The sequence below is a fragment of the Argiope bruennichi genome, chromosome 6 (genome assembly GCF_947563725.1).
Source record: "Argiope bruennichi chromosome 6, qqArgBrue1.1, whole genome shotgun sequence".
Classification (NCBI taxonomy): domain Eukaryota; kingdom Metazoa; phylum Arthropoda; class Arachnida; order Araneae; family Araneidae; genus Argiope; species Argiope bruennichi.
Window position 1 is genome coordinate 15,069,780 of NC_079156.1, and position 19,251 is coordinate 15,089,030.

The window sequence follows — 19,251 nt, forward strand, 5'->3', positions numbered from 1 at the left end:
CCAAAAAATCTGCCGTATAATCAATTTTTTACAGAAATCTTTAATTTTCAATAGAAAATAATATTTGCTTATGGAAAAATATTTATATGTATGAAATAAAAAATTATGTGTACCTATTGTAATAAAATAAAAAAAACGAACAAAAGTTTTCACTCAGTAGAAATTTTCAAAACACCGAAAGATGCTTACAAACAGTAAATAATCTCTTACTTGTCAGTCAGTCACTATTTTTAGTTCGTGTTCTACGATTTCATTCTTTGTGAGAGAGATTTTTACTTTACGTTCAGTTAAGTGTGATATTTTTCTTATACTGAATATAACCCTTAAACTTAAATCTGTATATGTAAGACCATGTGTTCAGAGACCATTTTAAACTTTGGAAAAACTTAGAAGAAAAAAGCAAGATGCAATATAAAAACTTGGTAAAAAGATATGAAACTTCAACTGCAGCATCAACAATTTTGAAAAATCATTGTTATTTGTTCATATTTAAGCATACATTTCTTTGATAGTTTAATTATTTTAGATTTTTTTAAATTTAAAAAGCTATTTTGTTATAATCATATTTTGTAAGGAAACGCAATCAATTCGAATCAGTAACAAAATCAAATTTTTCAAAGGGGATCTCTATTTTTAAAGCTGCAAAAACTAAGAGCAGTTGTAACAATTTTTAGAAAACTGTTTATATTCTTAAATGTAATTGCGATTCCTTGAAAGTAACTATTTTTTTTTAAATCATAATCATTCATTCTTAATGTACATAGAAAAACGTTCAACAATTTTCTCGATTTTTTTTTACGGAAACCTGTATGTTTAAAGCAAGGGAGACTGAATCTAGTTGTAAAAATCTTCCGAAAACTGTTTATATTTTTAAATGTTGTTGCTATTTCTTGAATTGGCAAACTTAAAACTTAATTATTCATTCTTAATATATGTAAAAAACATTTAACAATTTTCTTGATTTTTAAAACCAGAAATTTTTTTCTAACACTTATAGGTTGTTACAACTTACGAGTTGTAACAACCGATATAATATTTCCTAAATGTCAGTTACCTGCATATCAAAAATTGCATATCAGTTGATGTGTCTGATATCTGCATATCAGTTCACAAATATCCATGTCGAAATAATTTACTGATTTTAATTTTGAACCAAAATTGTATTTAAGTATGTTATATCAATTATTTTAATATTTTTTATTTGAAATTAAAACATACAATTAAAATTTTGTCCAGACAGTCACCGGTTTTGTAATATCTCCTAATATCAGTTATCATGTCAGAAATTGCATGTCAGTTTATATGTCTGATATCTGCATATCAATTCAAAAATATCCATATAGGAATAATTTACTGATTTTAATTTTGAACCAAAATTGTATTTAAGTATAATTTCTTTGAAACGTAATTTCTTTTCTTTTAAGTATAATTTCTTCACTTTGATACTTGTTATTTGAAAGTAAAAAGATTAAGATTTTAACCAGATAGCCACTGGTAGGGATTGCAATACCGGTATACCGGGATACCGAATACCGGTATTTTGAGCCATTTGCACAATTTTGTAATACCGGTATTCACAAGTTTAAATACCTATTTTTCGGTATTTACTAGAAATTTTAAAAATTGTCTTGTAATTGTTTAAATTGTTCAGGGATCACCAACATAGCAAAATAGTATACGTTTTTGTTTTTCAATCAAGAGAAGTGATAAAATACTGTATAACAATGGATTGTAAAACTCCATTTGCGCTTGCGTTAGTATGGGTTTACTTTGACAAAATAGGAGTGAGAGGAAAGATGAAAGGAAATGTTTAGGAGGAGATTCTAAAACACATTGGAACAGTTTACTCCTAATGATGGAACGATTTTTGAAACTGAGAAATCCAATCCAAAAAGCAATAATCGACTTAAACCAGCAAATTAATTTTTCAGATTGTGAATTCGACTTAATATTCAGGACTGCATCAGCTCTACTTCCAATAAAACTGACAATTGATTAATTACCCCAGAGAGATTCTAATTTATTAACAGCTAATGCAACAATACATTTCATGTTGCAGTCTCTAAAAGAACAGCTCACATCACTATCTGAAGAATTATATATTACATTGAAAAATCGCACAGAAGAAAGGCATACCGAAATAGAAAATGCCTTACGGTATTTACATAATTATAATGATTTTAAAAATGAAAAAGAAGAAAAGAGACTAACCAATTCAAATTTGATCAAGTTTATAGTAAATTTTCTTAAAATTTTTTTACACACAAAGCTATCCACATTCAGAAGAATTCGGTACAGTTATCGGAGATTACGACGGCACTAATATGAAAGGAATTGTCTCGAACAAAAATTAAAATTAGCAATAAAAAAATTCAACAAACCAAAATACAATACAGAAATCAGTTATATCCAAAACCATCCGACGAGTAATCGATTTATTTGAAGATGAGGTATTTAGAGGTAAATATTTGGAAAAAGTATATCACGCATTGCTAACAGTACCACCAACTATCGTAGATGTCGAAAGAATCGTTTTCGACAGCTGATAATTTTTGCACAAAATTACATTCCAGACTTAATGACAGTACAATTGATGAATTATGTTTTTAAGATCACATTTCAAAAATTTGTAATAGTACCAGAGACTGAAGAGTGATATTTACACTTTTTTGTTTATCTAAACATTATTATTGCCAGGCTCTCCGCTGAACACACTATACACTTTCAGTGGGTCCCCTCACATGTTGGTTTAAATGGTAATGAGATAGCGGATCATTTAGCTAAGACTGCCTCAGCTGACATATTTTATGGTGATGCAGCACTAACTTATTCTGCAATCTCCTCTATCAAAAAGCTGGAGTCGAGTGCACTTTGGAGAGTCCCACCTGCTCACCCTTGGTACTTTGGTTAGAGTCCTGGTTGGTGTCAGAGTCTGAATATCTCTACAAAACAGCAAACGGCTCTCTCTCTTTTTTCAAGTGGACCACCAAATCCCTCACCTTCCAACACGGTCGGAGGATTTTTGCTAAATTTCCTTGGTGCAAGGTATATCAAGCCTCCCCCAATCATATTCTTAAATGTTTAAATTTTACGATTTTTGAGATTTTAAGGGATCCGCTATTGTTTTTGGGCTTTTTAGACCGAAGACAGTTCTTTGTTAATTTTGGGCTTTGGTTTGGGATTGTCTTGGGGCTTTGGTTTCATGGAGGTGGTATAGCGATTGAAATAAAAAAGATGTTCCTTTACTTTTTTGTGATTCTTTATATAATGTTATAATTTATAAGTTTCAAATTATTTTTGTGATATTTACATTCTCTAATAAAACTGGCAAATAAAACAAAGAAATACCCGTGTTTTCAATCTTTTTCTAAAATTTCTAATACCGGTATTAAAACCGGTATACCGGTATTAAGATCTAAAAAATACCGAATACCAGTATTGAACTTTTGATCCGGTATTGCAATCTCTAGCCACTGGGTTTGTAATATTTCCTAAATATCAGTTATCTGTATGTCAGAATTTGCATATCAATTAATATATCTGATATCTGCATATCAGAAATTGCATATCAGTTCACAAATATCCATGTCGAAATAATCAATACGAAAAATATTGAATTATAGATACAAGAAAAGTTGCAAACAATTCATATGAGCTAGATAGCAAGTATTATTCACCACTGAGATAAGATTAAAACTGAAAGCATTGCGGTTTTCTATAATATTTATTTAGAATAGATGTAGCAGATTTACAAACTCCTCAAATAAGCAAAGATTTATTTTTTTATTTATTTGCTATTATTATTTTTTATTCTGCATTTAGATTTCGGAATACTGGAAAATTTTTTGCTTGATAGATAAATGATTACGAGTATTGAATATGATTGAATTCAGAAATAAGGATTCGACAACTGCGTTTGATTTAAAAATAATTTATCACGTGCAGAGTTATTCAAATTAAACTTTGTCAGTTTATAAACCTGTAAAGTTTGCTCTATTTGTCTAAATTATACAAAATTTATATAACAAGGATAAACGATTCCGCTAACATTTATTAATTTTTTAAAAAATGGAATTAAACTCTGAAATTTTTTTTCAAGATAAGCATTTAGACACAAATTAAATTTTTAAAAACGCTATAATCAAAAATCGCATGGAGAGAAATAAGTGACCGCGGAGGCTAAGTTATTAACGATTTTTTTTTCTTCCTATTCTTTGGTGAAAGATAGTTATAATAAATGTTAAAGAACTCGAATTAAGTTGGGAGATGTATCATATTGTATGAATATTGCATCCTGAATGTACTGATGTGGATAAAACCTTAGAATCAAAAAACTTGTCGTCATGCCATAATTCTGTTGTCCAGTAACGTTTGAGTCCTCGTATAAATCACTTCTTAAGAATAAGATCCAATAATTTTTCGAAGTTTTTGTAAAGCTTCTCATTTTCTTTTGTCTCTCATTTCACACGAATCATCGCAAAATAATCTTGCGCTATTGAATTAAAAATATTTTATTCGCATTTTTGAAAAATTCTTACTGTTTATGCTATTTAAGATCAAAATTTCATATTCCATTTTTCATATAATACGAAAACATTATCTCAAATCCTTTTTTTATTTGTTCAATTTTTATATCCTTTGGATTAATAAGAACACCTTCCACTTCCTTCTGAGTCCATGAAGTTTAATTTAAGAAAATCTATTTTAAAATAAAAAGTCATTGCCAGTTTGTAGCACAGTAGCCCAATTTGATACAAGGAAGGGTTTCACAAATGAAAAAAAAAATTAAAAGCCTTCTTGACATTAATTCATTCTCCTAAATTAACTTCAAAATAGCTGATTCTGCAACATTCATCACGACAGAGATTCTTTATCATGAAGCGTCAATAAATTATTTATTGAAAATTCAGCGTGAATCCCCCCCCCCTAATCTCCCCCAAACCCTAACCAAATTTCCACACGTCCTCATATCATCAATTGACGAATTGGTTGCTCCGTTATCAAATTTCACACTTCACATGTAAGCGTGTAACGGGTGCAGGAAAGTAGCCCGGCGGCCGAGAAAAATTTTAGAAACCCCGTTAAAAGACAGGCGAAAAACGGCTCGAAGCATAGGAGGTGATGCCGATAATGGATTGATTCAATTTCTCCCTAAATATAACTTGTAGAAAACCTCTAAAAAGTAATTTCCTGGAGTGATCTAATAATAAGCGTATGGTAAATTTGGGATGTGATGTCAGTTTGAGATCCATCGAGATGTAAAAGAAGAAAAATCATATGATTATTGATGATTGGCACAGGATGATGGAAGGTTTGAAGCGGAGGCGAGGAGATGCGCACTTCTACACGAGGTTTCACCAAGATTATTTTACAGTACAATGTATTATTTTCTTGTTTATTTTAACGCTATTTTATTGGATTTGAATTGCGTTATGTTCTGGTTTGCTTAAAGGGAAAGTATTTATGAAAAGTGACGAAAATTCGATCAGGGCGTGGTGAGATGACGATGAACATGCGGAGATGTTTCGCTTAGAAATAGGCCTTTCTCAGAATTGATTGAATACGAGTCATATGAAGTTGTTGAATCATTCTTTTATTTATATAACGTACAATTTTATGAAATGACTTGCTTCCTTTGAGGACCAACTCGTTTGTCGGCCGTAGTCATTGGGTCTCAAGTTAATTTAATATTCATGGTATCTATATACAAAGCTTGTTAAAATATTACATTGCGATATGCATACTGTTATGCTAAACTTGTATATTTTCTGTTTATTATGTCAATGATTCTCAGACTGTGGTACGCATAATAGTGGCACATTTTTATTCAAAATATTTAAATGAAAGTAAAATGGTGTACCTTTTAAACTTTCGGTTTTTGTCGCTCCTTGTATTTTGCTTAGGATGGACATCATTGGCTAATAACGGGTTTGGGGTCAATACTGAACTATGTAGTAAAGCTGTTTTATGTAACTGAAATCCGGAACTGAGTTGGACAGTAAAATTCCTCAATACACCTTGAACAAACAAACAAACCACAAAATCAACCTTAGATCAAACTCCTCACATGAGTGACAAGGGTCTCAAATTTTCTTTCACAAGAATGACGTAGAAATCCTCCATAAACTTTTCAGGAACTAATGGATAGCCTTTCCTATACAATATCAGTCATCATTATTGCAAAACTTTGCCCCAATTCATATTAGCAAATGGCACATCTGCAGATTGATGATGCTCTAATGAAGCGTCCGAATGTAGTTTTGTTTTAATTTTAATTATATTATGCTTAAAATGTTGTTTTTAACTAAGAACTAAAATTTATATAATGTTAGAACTTTATTGTTTATGCAAAAAATAAATAAATGAATGAATGAATAACTTAATATACCAGCGTGAATGGTTTACTTAAAACTTTCTCTCATATTTTCTAATAACATTACATATTTTCGTTTGCTTCTGAAAATATAGACCAACAGACAGTTAATACCTTGTTGGATTTGACTCAATAGGTGTTTATACATAATATAGTTGTTAAATCTGAGTACTGAAGTTTATCGATCAATCTCTCTTCATTTTGCGGCTTCGTGTTAACTTCCGTTTTAATAGCCGAGCTGATTTACTTCCTCAGAATAGATTCTGCTGAAAATTTGAGTAAATCTACAAACTTGCATCATATACCGCACACCAAATTTCAGCAATCTAACTCAAAACATTTTTCAGTTATCTTTGTCATTGACAGACGGGCATACAAATATAATGCAAAAGTGAATTTTTCTAACGCCATAACGAGAAGATTATTCAAAATCTTGAGTTCGATTTTTTTTGACAATTACAATATTTTCTCTATATTTCGTACTCGGAAAAAGTAACATTTTTTATTTTATTTATGATGTCGAATTTACTGGAATTTATTTTATGCTTGTAATTTATTAGTACAAAAGATTTTTTAAGTGTATTTCTAACCTCTTAGAAAGTTTCGATTAATAATTTGAAGATCAAATCTAAGGAATATCAATTTTTGGAAAGAAAAAAAACTCATCATTTAGTTTCTCTTAAGGAAGAACTGAAATTTAGCTTACTGCAATGCTAATATGTATCCCAATGGTATTAATGGCATCTTAATGGTATTCAACTGGATTTTTTATATAAGTTGCACTATTTACCTGACTGAAATTGTTTTATTTAAATATGCTAGACTTAGTACATGTGCAGTGAAAATTTATTTACTAAAACTACTCTGGAAATTTATTGAATTCCTTTCAAATTTTAACATTAATTCTTTAATAATATTTCACCATATATTCTGGCAATTTTGCTTAATATTTATAATATTATAAATTTTGGTATAATAAAGAAACTTTTATTCTGAATATACCTGGCATTTTTAGCCCTTTTGCAACTGATATTGTCCAGCCAGCCATACAAATTCTAAGCTGGTGGAACCGTTTTTATTTTAAAATAAGGGTTCAAGATATAAAAAGAATTCTCACTAAGCATACACTCGCTTTACACCTTGTGGCCCTCGTTTCAAACTGAAACTGGCAAGTAAGTATAGAATTTACACGGCCAATTAAGCCGGTTCAGTAGTGAAAGGATTAAAATATACATGCAACTACTGCCTGCAGAAAATAAAACCATTGTATAAAGTTTCAAATCATGATATGCTGCCTACAATTCGGGGTGATCCAAAATCCTTTTCACCTCCCTCAATTTCCTGGTAGCTCCTTCAATACCCCTATGACTGAGTTTTCAAAATAAAATGTATGAGTTTATAATATTTTTACCCTACAAAGACAAAAGGACATTTTGTTGTATGCCAATTAGTGCTTAGTACTTCCAGTGTTAAAGCTTTTTTTTTTATTATTATTATTATTTTAAGCTTCTCTTAGAAGAAGTAGCAATCTTTAATTTGGACTCTACCATTGCCTGAGTCAAATATTGTTAAAGACAGTATCTTTTGAGTATAAGAAAGAAGTTGCAAAATGAACATGTTTTCTAGCTTTTTGTTCCTAAGCCAATGTATATACTTATTTTTTCTTGTTTATTTTTCATTCATTTATTTATTCTTTTTTCTATAAAATTCTTTTATTTTCTTTTTCTTTTCTTTTTTCTATTTATTCTTCTATTTACTATATTTACTTATAATATACAGAGTGGTTATAATTAAAGCTCCACTTTGAAATGGTCATAAAAGGAAAACTACGGAACCAAATGTTAACAAACTTGGAAATAATTTAAAGTAGGTCATGAAAATTTTTTTCCTCTAAAAAACCCTTACCACTAGGGGGGAAATGGTGCTGTATGCAATATTATAAAACAAAATAGAACAAAATGTGTTTTATCGTTTCTGAAACGTGTTACAAAGCATGTTCAATGTAGCGTTCACCATTTTTTGAAAGCAAGTTAAATCGCATTACTGCATTCTCAACAGTAGCTCTTAGCATGTCAGGAGGCATATTATGCATATGTCAGTGTACCGCATCTTTCAGTTCCGCCAAACTGTTTAGATTATCACCATAAACAGTGCTTTTGAGATAGATAACGCACATTGAACGTGCTAAACGGTTAAACACATTTGAAACCGGTGTCTTCATGTCCTATTTTGCTTAACAATATTGCATATAGAGCCATTTTTCCCTGGTGATGAGTTTTAATACTTTTTTTGGCAGAAAAGAAATTTCCAAGACCTCCTTTAAACTATTGCCAAGTTTGATAGCATTTGGCCAGTAGTTTTCCTTTTATGACCATTTCAAAGTAGAACTTTAATTATAACTACCCTGTACTTTAAGATATTATTTATATTTTGAAAATTTTATTATTTATTAATTATGTTTCAATGATACTATTATATATGGCTCTACTGTTTGTGCCATTGGACTATATCCATGGTTTTTTTTTATACCTGCCTTTTTATTTTTAGTTCTGACCCTTTTTTTTCCGTCGGTTGTCTTTTGCATCTAGGACACATGCGCATGAAAAACTCTTTTTTGAATGACTAGTCCTCTGACAGCTATTTAAATTCTTTTTTTCTTTTTTTTTTGATTATGAGCTTTTTATTTGTGTTGATGATGTCGTGTCCGCCTTACCATGGAAAGGGGATGCAGTAGCCTTTGAGGGTAAAAACCCCTAAGTACCCGAGGGCAGAAGTCTGACTTCTAGCTCATATGAAGATGAAACTCACACATTCGCTTGCACAACCACTTTTTACAAGGGGGCACATTCACACACCTCACAGATAGAACACAGAAGAAAAACAACCATGCCCAAACCAGGATTCGAACCCGGGACGCCCAGATCATAGGGAAGATGCGCTATCCCTATGCAAGGACGCCAGCTTTTATTTGTGTAACGCCACTTTTAGCACACACCTTATCATCATCAGAATACTGGCGTCTAGACATATATATTCTCCATGTCCACACTTCCCTACGGCAAGGGTATTAATTTGATAAATTAAACTGAGTTGATAAAAAAGTATTTTCATTTGTATTTAAAACTTTTCTCCTCTTTTTAAACAGAGAAACTGGTTGAGAGCACCAGCCCTGGCCAACTCAATCAGGCGACATCTCGAACAGAGGAACTTCCTACGAACCAGAAGCGAGAACCGCTCAGTCCGAAGAGCAACTCAGAAAAATCGGAGAGCCGAAAGTCTCCGAGCAAGCAGCCCCTACCGAAGGATCCCCGACTGCAACCGAAATGCAACTGCGAGGAACTACAGCGTGTCGAAGCTATTCTGGAAACAAAAGACTTATGGGAAAAGTTTTATGAGCTCGGCACAGAAATGATCATCACCAAAACTGGAAGGTAAACTTTCTTATGATTTATCGAATAACTGCTTTGGTAAATGAGTGCTCATTAGATTTTATTTTTATGATTCGACAATGCATTATTTAGAAACGTCGCTTGAATGACGTGCCAATGATGTGACAAAGTAAATTTTGAAATTTTGCATAGAATTTTCACAATTCATGTTTTAAATTATCGTTGGATTGCTCAATGCAATCATAAAAAAAATTATTTTGCATGGAAATCATTCTTTTATTGTTGCATTATAAAATATCAATACAAATGCATTTTTTACTTTTTCATATACGTTGTAAAGAGAAAGTATAATAATCGTCAAAAAATTTGAACTCGAGAATTTAACGAATACCCACGTTTTAGACCTCCCTGAATTAAAAAGCAATTTTAGAAAATGTCCGTCTGTCTACCTGTCTGTCTGTGACAAAGATAACTCAAAAACGCTTTAGCTTGAGGGATGAAATTCGGTGTACTGTCTTTGCACCAGATTTTCAAATTTTGAGTAAATTCTGATCAGAGGAAGTCCGTCTGTCCGGTTGTTCGAATATAAGTTAACACGATATTTACAAAATGAAGTGAGCTAGCTAGATAAAACTTGGAGCACAAATTCTGATCCAAATCCAACAGGGAACTTCCCGTTTGTCGATCATTACTTTCAGAAATATATAAAATTAATAACGTCCAAAACGCAGTGAAAATTTATCAAATTTGGTATGAGATTTTGTGACTAAAAGTGCAATTTTGTGTCAAATTTTGGTTTCGATCGACTGAGGAAAATGTGTCTATAGCACAAATTCCGTTTTTGGATAATATTAACCGCATGCCAAGAATTAATCGCCAAAACATTCGCCAAGGATGACCCGAAAGATTAATATTCCCTTAACTATTGTATGCCATTGCCATCTAAGGCGTTCTCAGAGATAACAACTTTATGAGTGAGTATGCGAGTACGTTTTGACCAGACCACTCCAAGCTGGTTTATAACCTAAACAATAATTCAAGCTATAAACAGGTTGCGCTAAAAAAAGAAAGAAAAAACCATTCTATTAAGAAATTAAATAAGAGGCTCATGCATACAATATCCTTATGTACAATTATCACCCTATATTCAAACAGAAAATCGTTAAGATTACAAAGAAACATTGAGAAATTTTGCAGGTGTGAACGCACTGCACATTCGCTACGAATTATAATGTGACTGGCGGTAACGAGATTTAATAGAAAAGAACAGAACAGCTGCCATAATACTGTCGAATCTTAAAACTGGCTTCATCTGAAAAAATAACGACATCAAATTTAAAATACACCTTTTCATAAAATTTTTAAAGGAAGTTATATCAAATAATAAAAATAGGTAATCAATAAATTGCAATTTCAGCCTCTTTATTTAAAAGAAAAAAAAGTCGCCTAATCTGACGAATGATTGTCCAAAGAGCTTTGCCTAAGCATTTAAATATTCCTAAGCGTATTACGGACAGATATTCTTGTACTAAATCTAAAAGCACTTTGTCGCGTCCTCTCTAAGAGCTCTGTTATACTAGAAAATGCCTTGAATGGCGATGGCATACAATAGTAACTAAATATTAAACTTTCGTGTGAATTTAGCATTTTTCATAAATTTTTGTTTGGTACATTAAGTCACTGCGTTTTTGAGTTACCGAGTTTACATGCTTCTGAAATTACAGATTAATAGATGGTCAAATTTGATAGATGTCTACACTATAGATGTTAAATCAGTGTACAATATTTTATCCATCTACGTGCTTTTCTTTTTGTAGTTATCGTACAAATTTATATTCGCACAGTCTGCAAGGCAAACTTCCTCTGAATGGAGTTCGCTCAAAAATTTACAGAAATTTACAAATTTTGTGCAAAGACAGCATACCAAATTTCATTCATCTAGCTCAAAGAATTTTTGAGATAGAGCAGGAATTTTGAGTTATCTTTGTCATCGACAGACGGTCAGAAAGACATTTTCCACCAACGTGGTTTTCAAAGTCAGTGAAGTTTGAAACATGGAGATTCGTCAAAATCTCGAGTTCGAATTTTTTGACAATTACGAGGACAATGTAAAAAATACTATAGGTAAGATACAAGCGATTGTGCCGGCGTCCTGGCATAGGGGTAGCGCGTCTTCCCCGTGATCTGGGCGTCCCGGGTTCGAGTCCCGGTTTGGGCATGGTTGTTCTTCTGTTGTTCTATCTGTGAGATGTGTGAATGTGCCCTCCTGTAAAAAGGGGTTGTGTAAGCGAATGAATGATGCGTGAGTGGCAAAGTCGTACTCTTGGCCCTAGTTGGCGCTGCTATAAAAAATAAGAGACGTTCCCCCTCAGGCTTAAATCGCTGTCTTCGTAACAGCGGGCTTGTCAGTGGCAAGTGCCATAAGAAACAAACAAACAAACAACAACAAACAAGCGATTGCATTTAGTATAGGATCTTGACACTGATTGCCGATATACTTGTCGGTTTTAATGACAAACAAAAAGAGCCAAGGAAAAAACTTCGCAAAATTATAACAATATATTCAAGTGCACATATATATATATAATATGTGCTTAAATATAGATCAAATCAAGTGTGAATTATATGCTATATAGTTTGAAAATGGAAATCACCAAATTGGCGAAATATTTTCTTGGCATTTTTTGGTCGCCTTCACAAACCGACAAATACCAAAACTGAAAGTTACCTGCCCAACTAAATCATATAGAGATTTCAGGTAAACTGAATGGAGTAAAATTCCGGAAACACTGATTGACTGGATTAGCTATAATCATAATTATTACCTTCAACAAGAGATGGAACATTACGCTATAAATGTAAGAAATGGATTAGATGTGAAGAATAATATTTAAAACTCCCACATCACAAATATTTATTAAAGAAGACATTTTGCAATTACGATCAATCTGAATTTTCCCTTTTCTTTACATATTTATAGAAATGGGCCATTATTCCAAATACGACCATGCTCAAAGTCATTAAAAAAGAGTACATTAAAAACTCATATGTATGTCTCTCAAATTTTATATAATACACCAACAGTACCACCAAGAAATTTCCAATAGCACTTGTGAGCAGCCAGGCTGCTTGAACAATTGATTTTAAAGACGAAGGAGCTTGTGAGTAAGAAAATTCAAGACCTGTAATAGAAAACATCACTTCACCTGCAGTGATAATGATCAACTGAGGTATCTGCCACAATATATGGATAGAATTAGGTATCATTGTTATGGTATGATGTAGTTCCTTTTGACTCGCAGACTTGTTTTGATAAATATAAACAATGTAACTACCACCAGTTTTCAGATGTAATTCACCGAATGCTGTTTCTTTGTGGCTCTTTGTTCCGTTACTTGGTAAATACAGTTTATATTTGCTTGGATCAACTGAACAGTATTCTGTCATTCCTATTCTTCCTGAACGAGTCACATTCTCTGGAATGATATAAAAATTCCTATTACCTTGAAGAAAAAATGAAGCATTTTCGCTTCCTGTGAATTGATAATCAATGGAGAAAAGTAACCTCACCCTTGGACTTCCATCTTTCTCCTTTACTCTAGAATCATTGCTCATATCAACTCTAAGATTATTATTCTCAAGAGTTATCATCATCGTTTCGTACAACGAGGTAGCATTCACTTCCTGAATAGCAGTTCCAGTTGCAGAGCAACCAGATGGTCTAAATCTCCATTCGATAGATTTCTGTATTGCGATTCGCTTTACCTTGGTACTCTCAAACTGATTCAAACTAATATTAAAATTACTCTTTATATCAAGATGACAAGGAGAGTTGTTTATAATTAGCAAATCGCTGTAGCCTTTCGGTGGTATATCAGGAAGCTCAGCTTCGATTTTTCCTTGTATGATTGCGGCAATAACAAAAGAAAAAGCACACAGGAGTCCTCCAATCGTCATTCTCTGCAAAGGCGTTCGGCATATGTTACATTTCAAAGCCAAAGGGTAAATAGCATTATCGAAAATAGGAATCAGTACGAGAATTAATAATGGATTGATCACTTGCATGTGATCCGGTTTTATGTGAGATCCATAAAATTCGCTGTTCATCTTAGATGCTTGTAAAACCCATTTGGAACCTTGTTGCTCATAAAGAGCCCAGAATAAGGGGAGTGGTAGGTAAATAAATAAGACATTAAGGAGACATTTTATGTCATATATTAAGTTTTTATGGTATTTGTCATCTGCGTATTCCAGCCAATGTTCTTTCTTCACATCTTTCGATGTCACTTTTCTGTATAATGCATAACCAATACATCTGAAAACAGATACAAAGACGCTCCCTTCTGCTGGTTTTATTATATAAAGTGGCTTGCCAATAAGAAACAAAACCAAAGCGATTACAAACAAAAGGGCTGGAATAAGAAATGCTAAAGAGAAGCAAGTTTCTTGACCGAAACAACTGACATTCCCTCTAAGAATTGGAGTGATCAGGGTAGAGAGCAAACTTCCCATATTGATAGAAAAGTAAAACAGCGAAAAGAAATATTTTCGTGCTTCGATTTGTTCACTCGTGAACTGGTCACCGCCAAATGCCGATACGCACGGCTTGATGCCACCTGTTCCTAGCCCAATGATAAAAAGACCAGTTAGAGACACCACTTTCATTATGTGGAGTTTATGAGGTATTGCTCCGAAAGAAATGGTTACGTTTCCTATTGCATAAAGGATAGACACATAGAAAATGGTCCTGAATCTGCCAAGCCATGAATCTGCCAAAATGGCGCCAAGTATTGGAGTGAAATAGCTCAGCACTTCAAAACTGTGATAGATTTCAGCGGCAGCGCTCTCATTGAATTGCAATTGACGCACAAGGAACAGAGTAAGAACTGTACGCATGCCATAAAAACTGAATCTTTCACAAAATTCATTTCCCAGAATGAAATAGATTCCTTTTGGTGTGCTTTTGGCTTTGTCTGTGTCTTGCTTTATGTCATCATATTCATTGTCCTTTGTAAGTTCTATAGCTGTTGTTCCTTCATCGTCCGATTTTGGCTCCCCAACGTCACTCTTCTTTTTTGTATCATCCGATTTTTGCTCTCCATCATCACTCTTCTTTTTTGTATCGTCCGATTTTTTCTCTCCATCGTCACTCTTCTTTTTTGTATCATCCGATTTTTGCTCTCCATCATCACTCTTCTTTTTTGTATCGTTCGATTTTGGCTCCCCAACGTCACTCTTCTTTTTTGTATCATCCGATTTTTGTTCCCCATCGTCACTCTTCTTTTTTGTATCGTTCGATTTTGACTCCCCATCGTCACTCTTCTTTTTTGTATCGTCCGATTTTAACTCCCCATCGTCACTCTTCTTTTTTGTATCGTCAGATTTTGGCTCAACATTGTCACTCTTCTTTTTTGTATCGTCAGATTTTGGCTCAACATTGTCACTCTTCTTTTTTGTATCATCTTCGTCAGTAACACTAATTTCCATTTCAGTAATAAAATTATTATTAACTTATTTGGTCATAACGTTTAATAAAATTTCACGAGAATAATTATTATTCAAATGTCGAGTGAAAAGAAGGTTATTTCTTTGAAAAGTTCTTTTTCATTTTGCTGCAATCAATCACGTCATTTATCGCAACCATAATATATTTTTCTCCAATGTCTTTTGAAAACCTTCATCATTACCCTTTTGATCTTTTAAATATTATTTAAGTATAAGCTAAGGAAATCCTCAGTTCAAGTTTTTCCTTCTACTAAGAAACCGAGTTCAAAAGGATCCAAATTGCATTCAATTTTAAAATATCCTGTTGTTTTTTCTCAGTACTTAACAATTTTATTGAAACACATTTCATTAACTGCCTGTTTTGAAAAAAGACACATTATCGATAAGTTTTGTTATATATACAAATAACATACGATGATGGATTGCATCAAAGACTCTTTGAAAAAATTCTACTATAAAGCAATCTTAATCGGAAATATCAAATTACATAAAGAGAAAAAAATATATCAGTTTTTTCTTCCTCAGATTATAAATACAAATGCAGGCAGTAAACAGATATTGTAAGTTGTTTCTCTGCTTCTGGATTCACTCAATTTAATTCCTACTTCTGCGCTGAAAACGAGGCTTACAGGTAACAGATCCATTAACGTTGTATTGAATCTGCTTGCACCAATAATGCTAACAGGAAAAAAAATCTCCTTATTTGGCATTTCAAAGAACGATTTATTTTGTGATTTACTTGAACGATTGTACGTATAGCAATACAAGCTGTTATCCCCTGAATGCCGAAAAGTTGCAGTTAACAAATGTCAATGCACTTGAGATTTTGAAGAAAAATGAACGTAGGGTTTTTGTGTTGATAAACTTTTGTGATGAAAGGAAAGTTTTATAAAATGATTGATCAGATAGATTTTAATTACATCTGAAGTTTTTCTCTATAAGCAAAAATTTTACTAGCTTTAACATGTAAGAGATATTGTTAACTACATTGCAACTGTTGCATAAAGAGTTATGCCAGTTTACACTTGGCCAGTAATAAGAATGCCAGTAGGCATTCGCATGCGTAGAAAAGGACTGATTTAAGCTTGCCACAATTTCATTAGATGGATTCAGGTATTCCATGTTTGGCTATAAATTGCCGTTTTGGTGTCTTTGAATTTTTCTTTTTCACTGCATATCTTATTAAAATGATGGAAATTTAATGAACATGGTAAAATAAGAACAGACCAACATACGTAAATTTGGAAAACTACAGAAAAAAATGGCAAATAAAAGGGAAAAACAAACACACACAACCTCGCATCAGACAGAGCAAAAAGCAAAAAAAAAAAATGTCGGAAATTATCTATGATAAGTGATCAATTTTTTCACACCCCAAAAAACCTACTACAAACATTCTACAAACGCATGCGCAGTAAGAAAAAAAAATGCAATACAGCGGCAAACTGTTGTTCCGTCGGGACAATTACTTGCCATCGACTGAACAGCATTTTTCAGCCTTTATATGCAGGCGCTGCCCACTGGTCGTTTTATAACTGGCCGAGTGTAAACCCGACATTAGTATTTAAATTGAATTTATGCAGAAGGTGCATTTTACTTATTAAGCATGATTATTATGATTCTATAATTTCTCCTCTTCTAAGTCCAACGTATGATAGAAATAATATCCGGGATTTTTACCAACGCTTCTTGGTATCTCCGATAACTGTCTAAAGTAATTTTGTAATTTGTTAATTCCACTTCCCACAGAAAATCGTGACGGAAGCTGCCTCCAAGATAGAAACATGAACTTCTTTTACTAAGCATCAATTGTTTTCATTTTCTCGTATACGAAATATACAAAAAATATGGATATTGTCAAAAATTTCGAAATCGACGTTTGAGGAATCTTTATGTTTCAGACCTCCGTGAGTTTGAAACACACATTTTTGGAAATTGTTTGCCTTTCTGTCAAATCTGTGATAAAATTTGAAATAACGGGCGAAATGTAATGTATTGTCTTTATACCAAATTTCTATCAAATATTGAGTAAAATCTGTTAAGAGGAAGTCTGTCTGTACGGCTGTTCATTAGCACGATAACTGCAAAATGAAGAGTGCTAAATAGATAAAATTATATACCTATAATATACAGATTTACCACTTATAGTGTAGAAACCTATCAAACCTTGAACTAAATCCAAACAAATCCAATCTTATAAAAGTATTGTCTCACAAAATTTGTTTTGCATTATCTTAAAACTAAAAAAAAAAAAAAATACCTTTTTAATTGCATCAATTTCATTTTTATACAATTTCTTTCTTTATTTTAAAAATATTTTTTAATTTAATACACTTTTAATTGTAATGCTTTTAGTGTTATATTTAAATTCAAATTCATCTATCGAAACGTTCAATCGCGTACTTAAGTGAATGTTAAAATTACATTTTTTTTTTTTTACATCAACTCCGAAATAGGACTTTTACTTCCTTTTTTATTTCAAGTACATACAATCTTTAAGTTCCATCCACAATAATTTGCTAATTTGTAACAGAGTAATTCAATTAAATTCAAGTTTTCAGTAGCATCAAATGACAAAATGAAATTTTTTAAAAATGTCTACATATTAAGATTTTAGTAGATTAAAAAGTCAATAATACAGATGAACAAGCTGGTAGACAAAGGCGGCTAGTACAAACAAATCAAGAAATTACAAATTAAGTGACCTTACAAGGGGGAAATAGCATTGTCACATTAGACAATGCAAGTTATACTGTTCTACTTAGGTCAGAAAAAGTGTACATTTTCATTAAAAAGAACGATAAATCAAATGAAAATTAATATACTATTTACAAGCAGCAAAACACTCACAATTCTTACTTTTTCGTATTCGAACTCTCCAAGGAAAAGGTTAAAAATTCGACGTCAAAATTTTGAAGAATGTCCTTTAATCAGAACAGCATATTTTTACTTTCTCGTACATGAAGCACAGAGGAAGTACTGTAACCATCAAAGAATTAAATTCGGTTTCGAAATTTTGACGCATCTCCACGTTTTAACCCTATCAAAGCTATAAAAAAACACATTTTTGGCATGCATTATATGTATGCCTGCCCTGTCTATCTGTGAAAAAGATAACTAAAAAACGCTTTGAGCTAGACGGAGGAAATTCTATATACGACATTTGTAGATTTCTGTCAAATTGTGGGCAAAATCAGTTCAGAGGAAGTCTGTCTGTCCAGATGCTCGAATATAAATTAACACGATATGTACAAAAAGAAAAACACTAGATGAATAAAATACGGCACACGAACTTATTATCTACAGCATAGATCAAATTTTGAGCCAAATCCAACGAGGAGTTGGTCGTCTGTCGGTTTGTACTCTCAGAAACATTTAAACACCAAAAGCTCAAAAACGCAATGATTTAAATGTATCAAATTCGGTATATGATTTTTTGACTATACTTGTAGTTCCATATCAAATTATTTATCAGTTCGAAAAATGCATCTAAAGCACAAATTCAGCTTTTGGTTACTATTAACCGAATACCAGAGAATAATCTCCAGAAAATGCGCCAAGGATCACACGATAGATCCAGTAAAAATTTTAATTGACGCCAAAAATTGAAATTTCGTGACTATTATACGTCATTGTTCTATTATACCAGTGATTATTATACCATTGTTGCGTTCTCTGAGGCAGCAGCTTTATAAGAGGGTATGCGAGAGAGACGTTTAGGTATACCACTCCTGCTGTACATATTCGAATTCTTGAAGAATTAAATTTTGTAATCATCAAAAAGATTCGACCTCGAGATTTAGATAAATCCCCACTAATCTGAAAAACACATTTTTGAAATGTCGTCTGTCTGTTGGTCTACGAATTAAATAACTCTATATCATTGTTGTTATTACTTATGGCACTTGCCATAGACAAGCCTACTGACGAAGTCAGAGATTTAAGCCGAGTTTGTGCAGTAGCTTCTAAGAGTAAAGGCCCGCC

At 32.5% G+C, this 19,251-nt stretch overlaps 1 protein-coding gene across 1 annotated transcript in view; it reads left to right on the plus strand.

The window, feature by feature from the left end:
- The window catches only part of LOC129972206 (T-box transcription factor TBX20-like), an 86,940-nt gene that overhangs the window by 12,265 nt on the left and 55,424 nt on the right, over positions 1-19,251 (plus strand). The window contains exon 2 of the mRNA XM_056086242.1: positions 9,519-9,804. Within this exon, the coding sequence (XP_055942217.1) occupies positions 9,519-9,804 (286 nt within the window). The remainder of the gene's footprint in view (positions 1-9,518; positions 9,805-19,251) is intronic.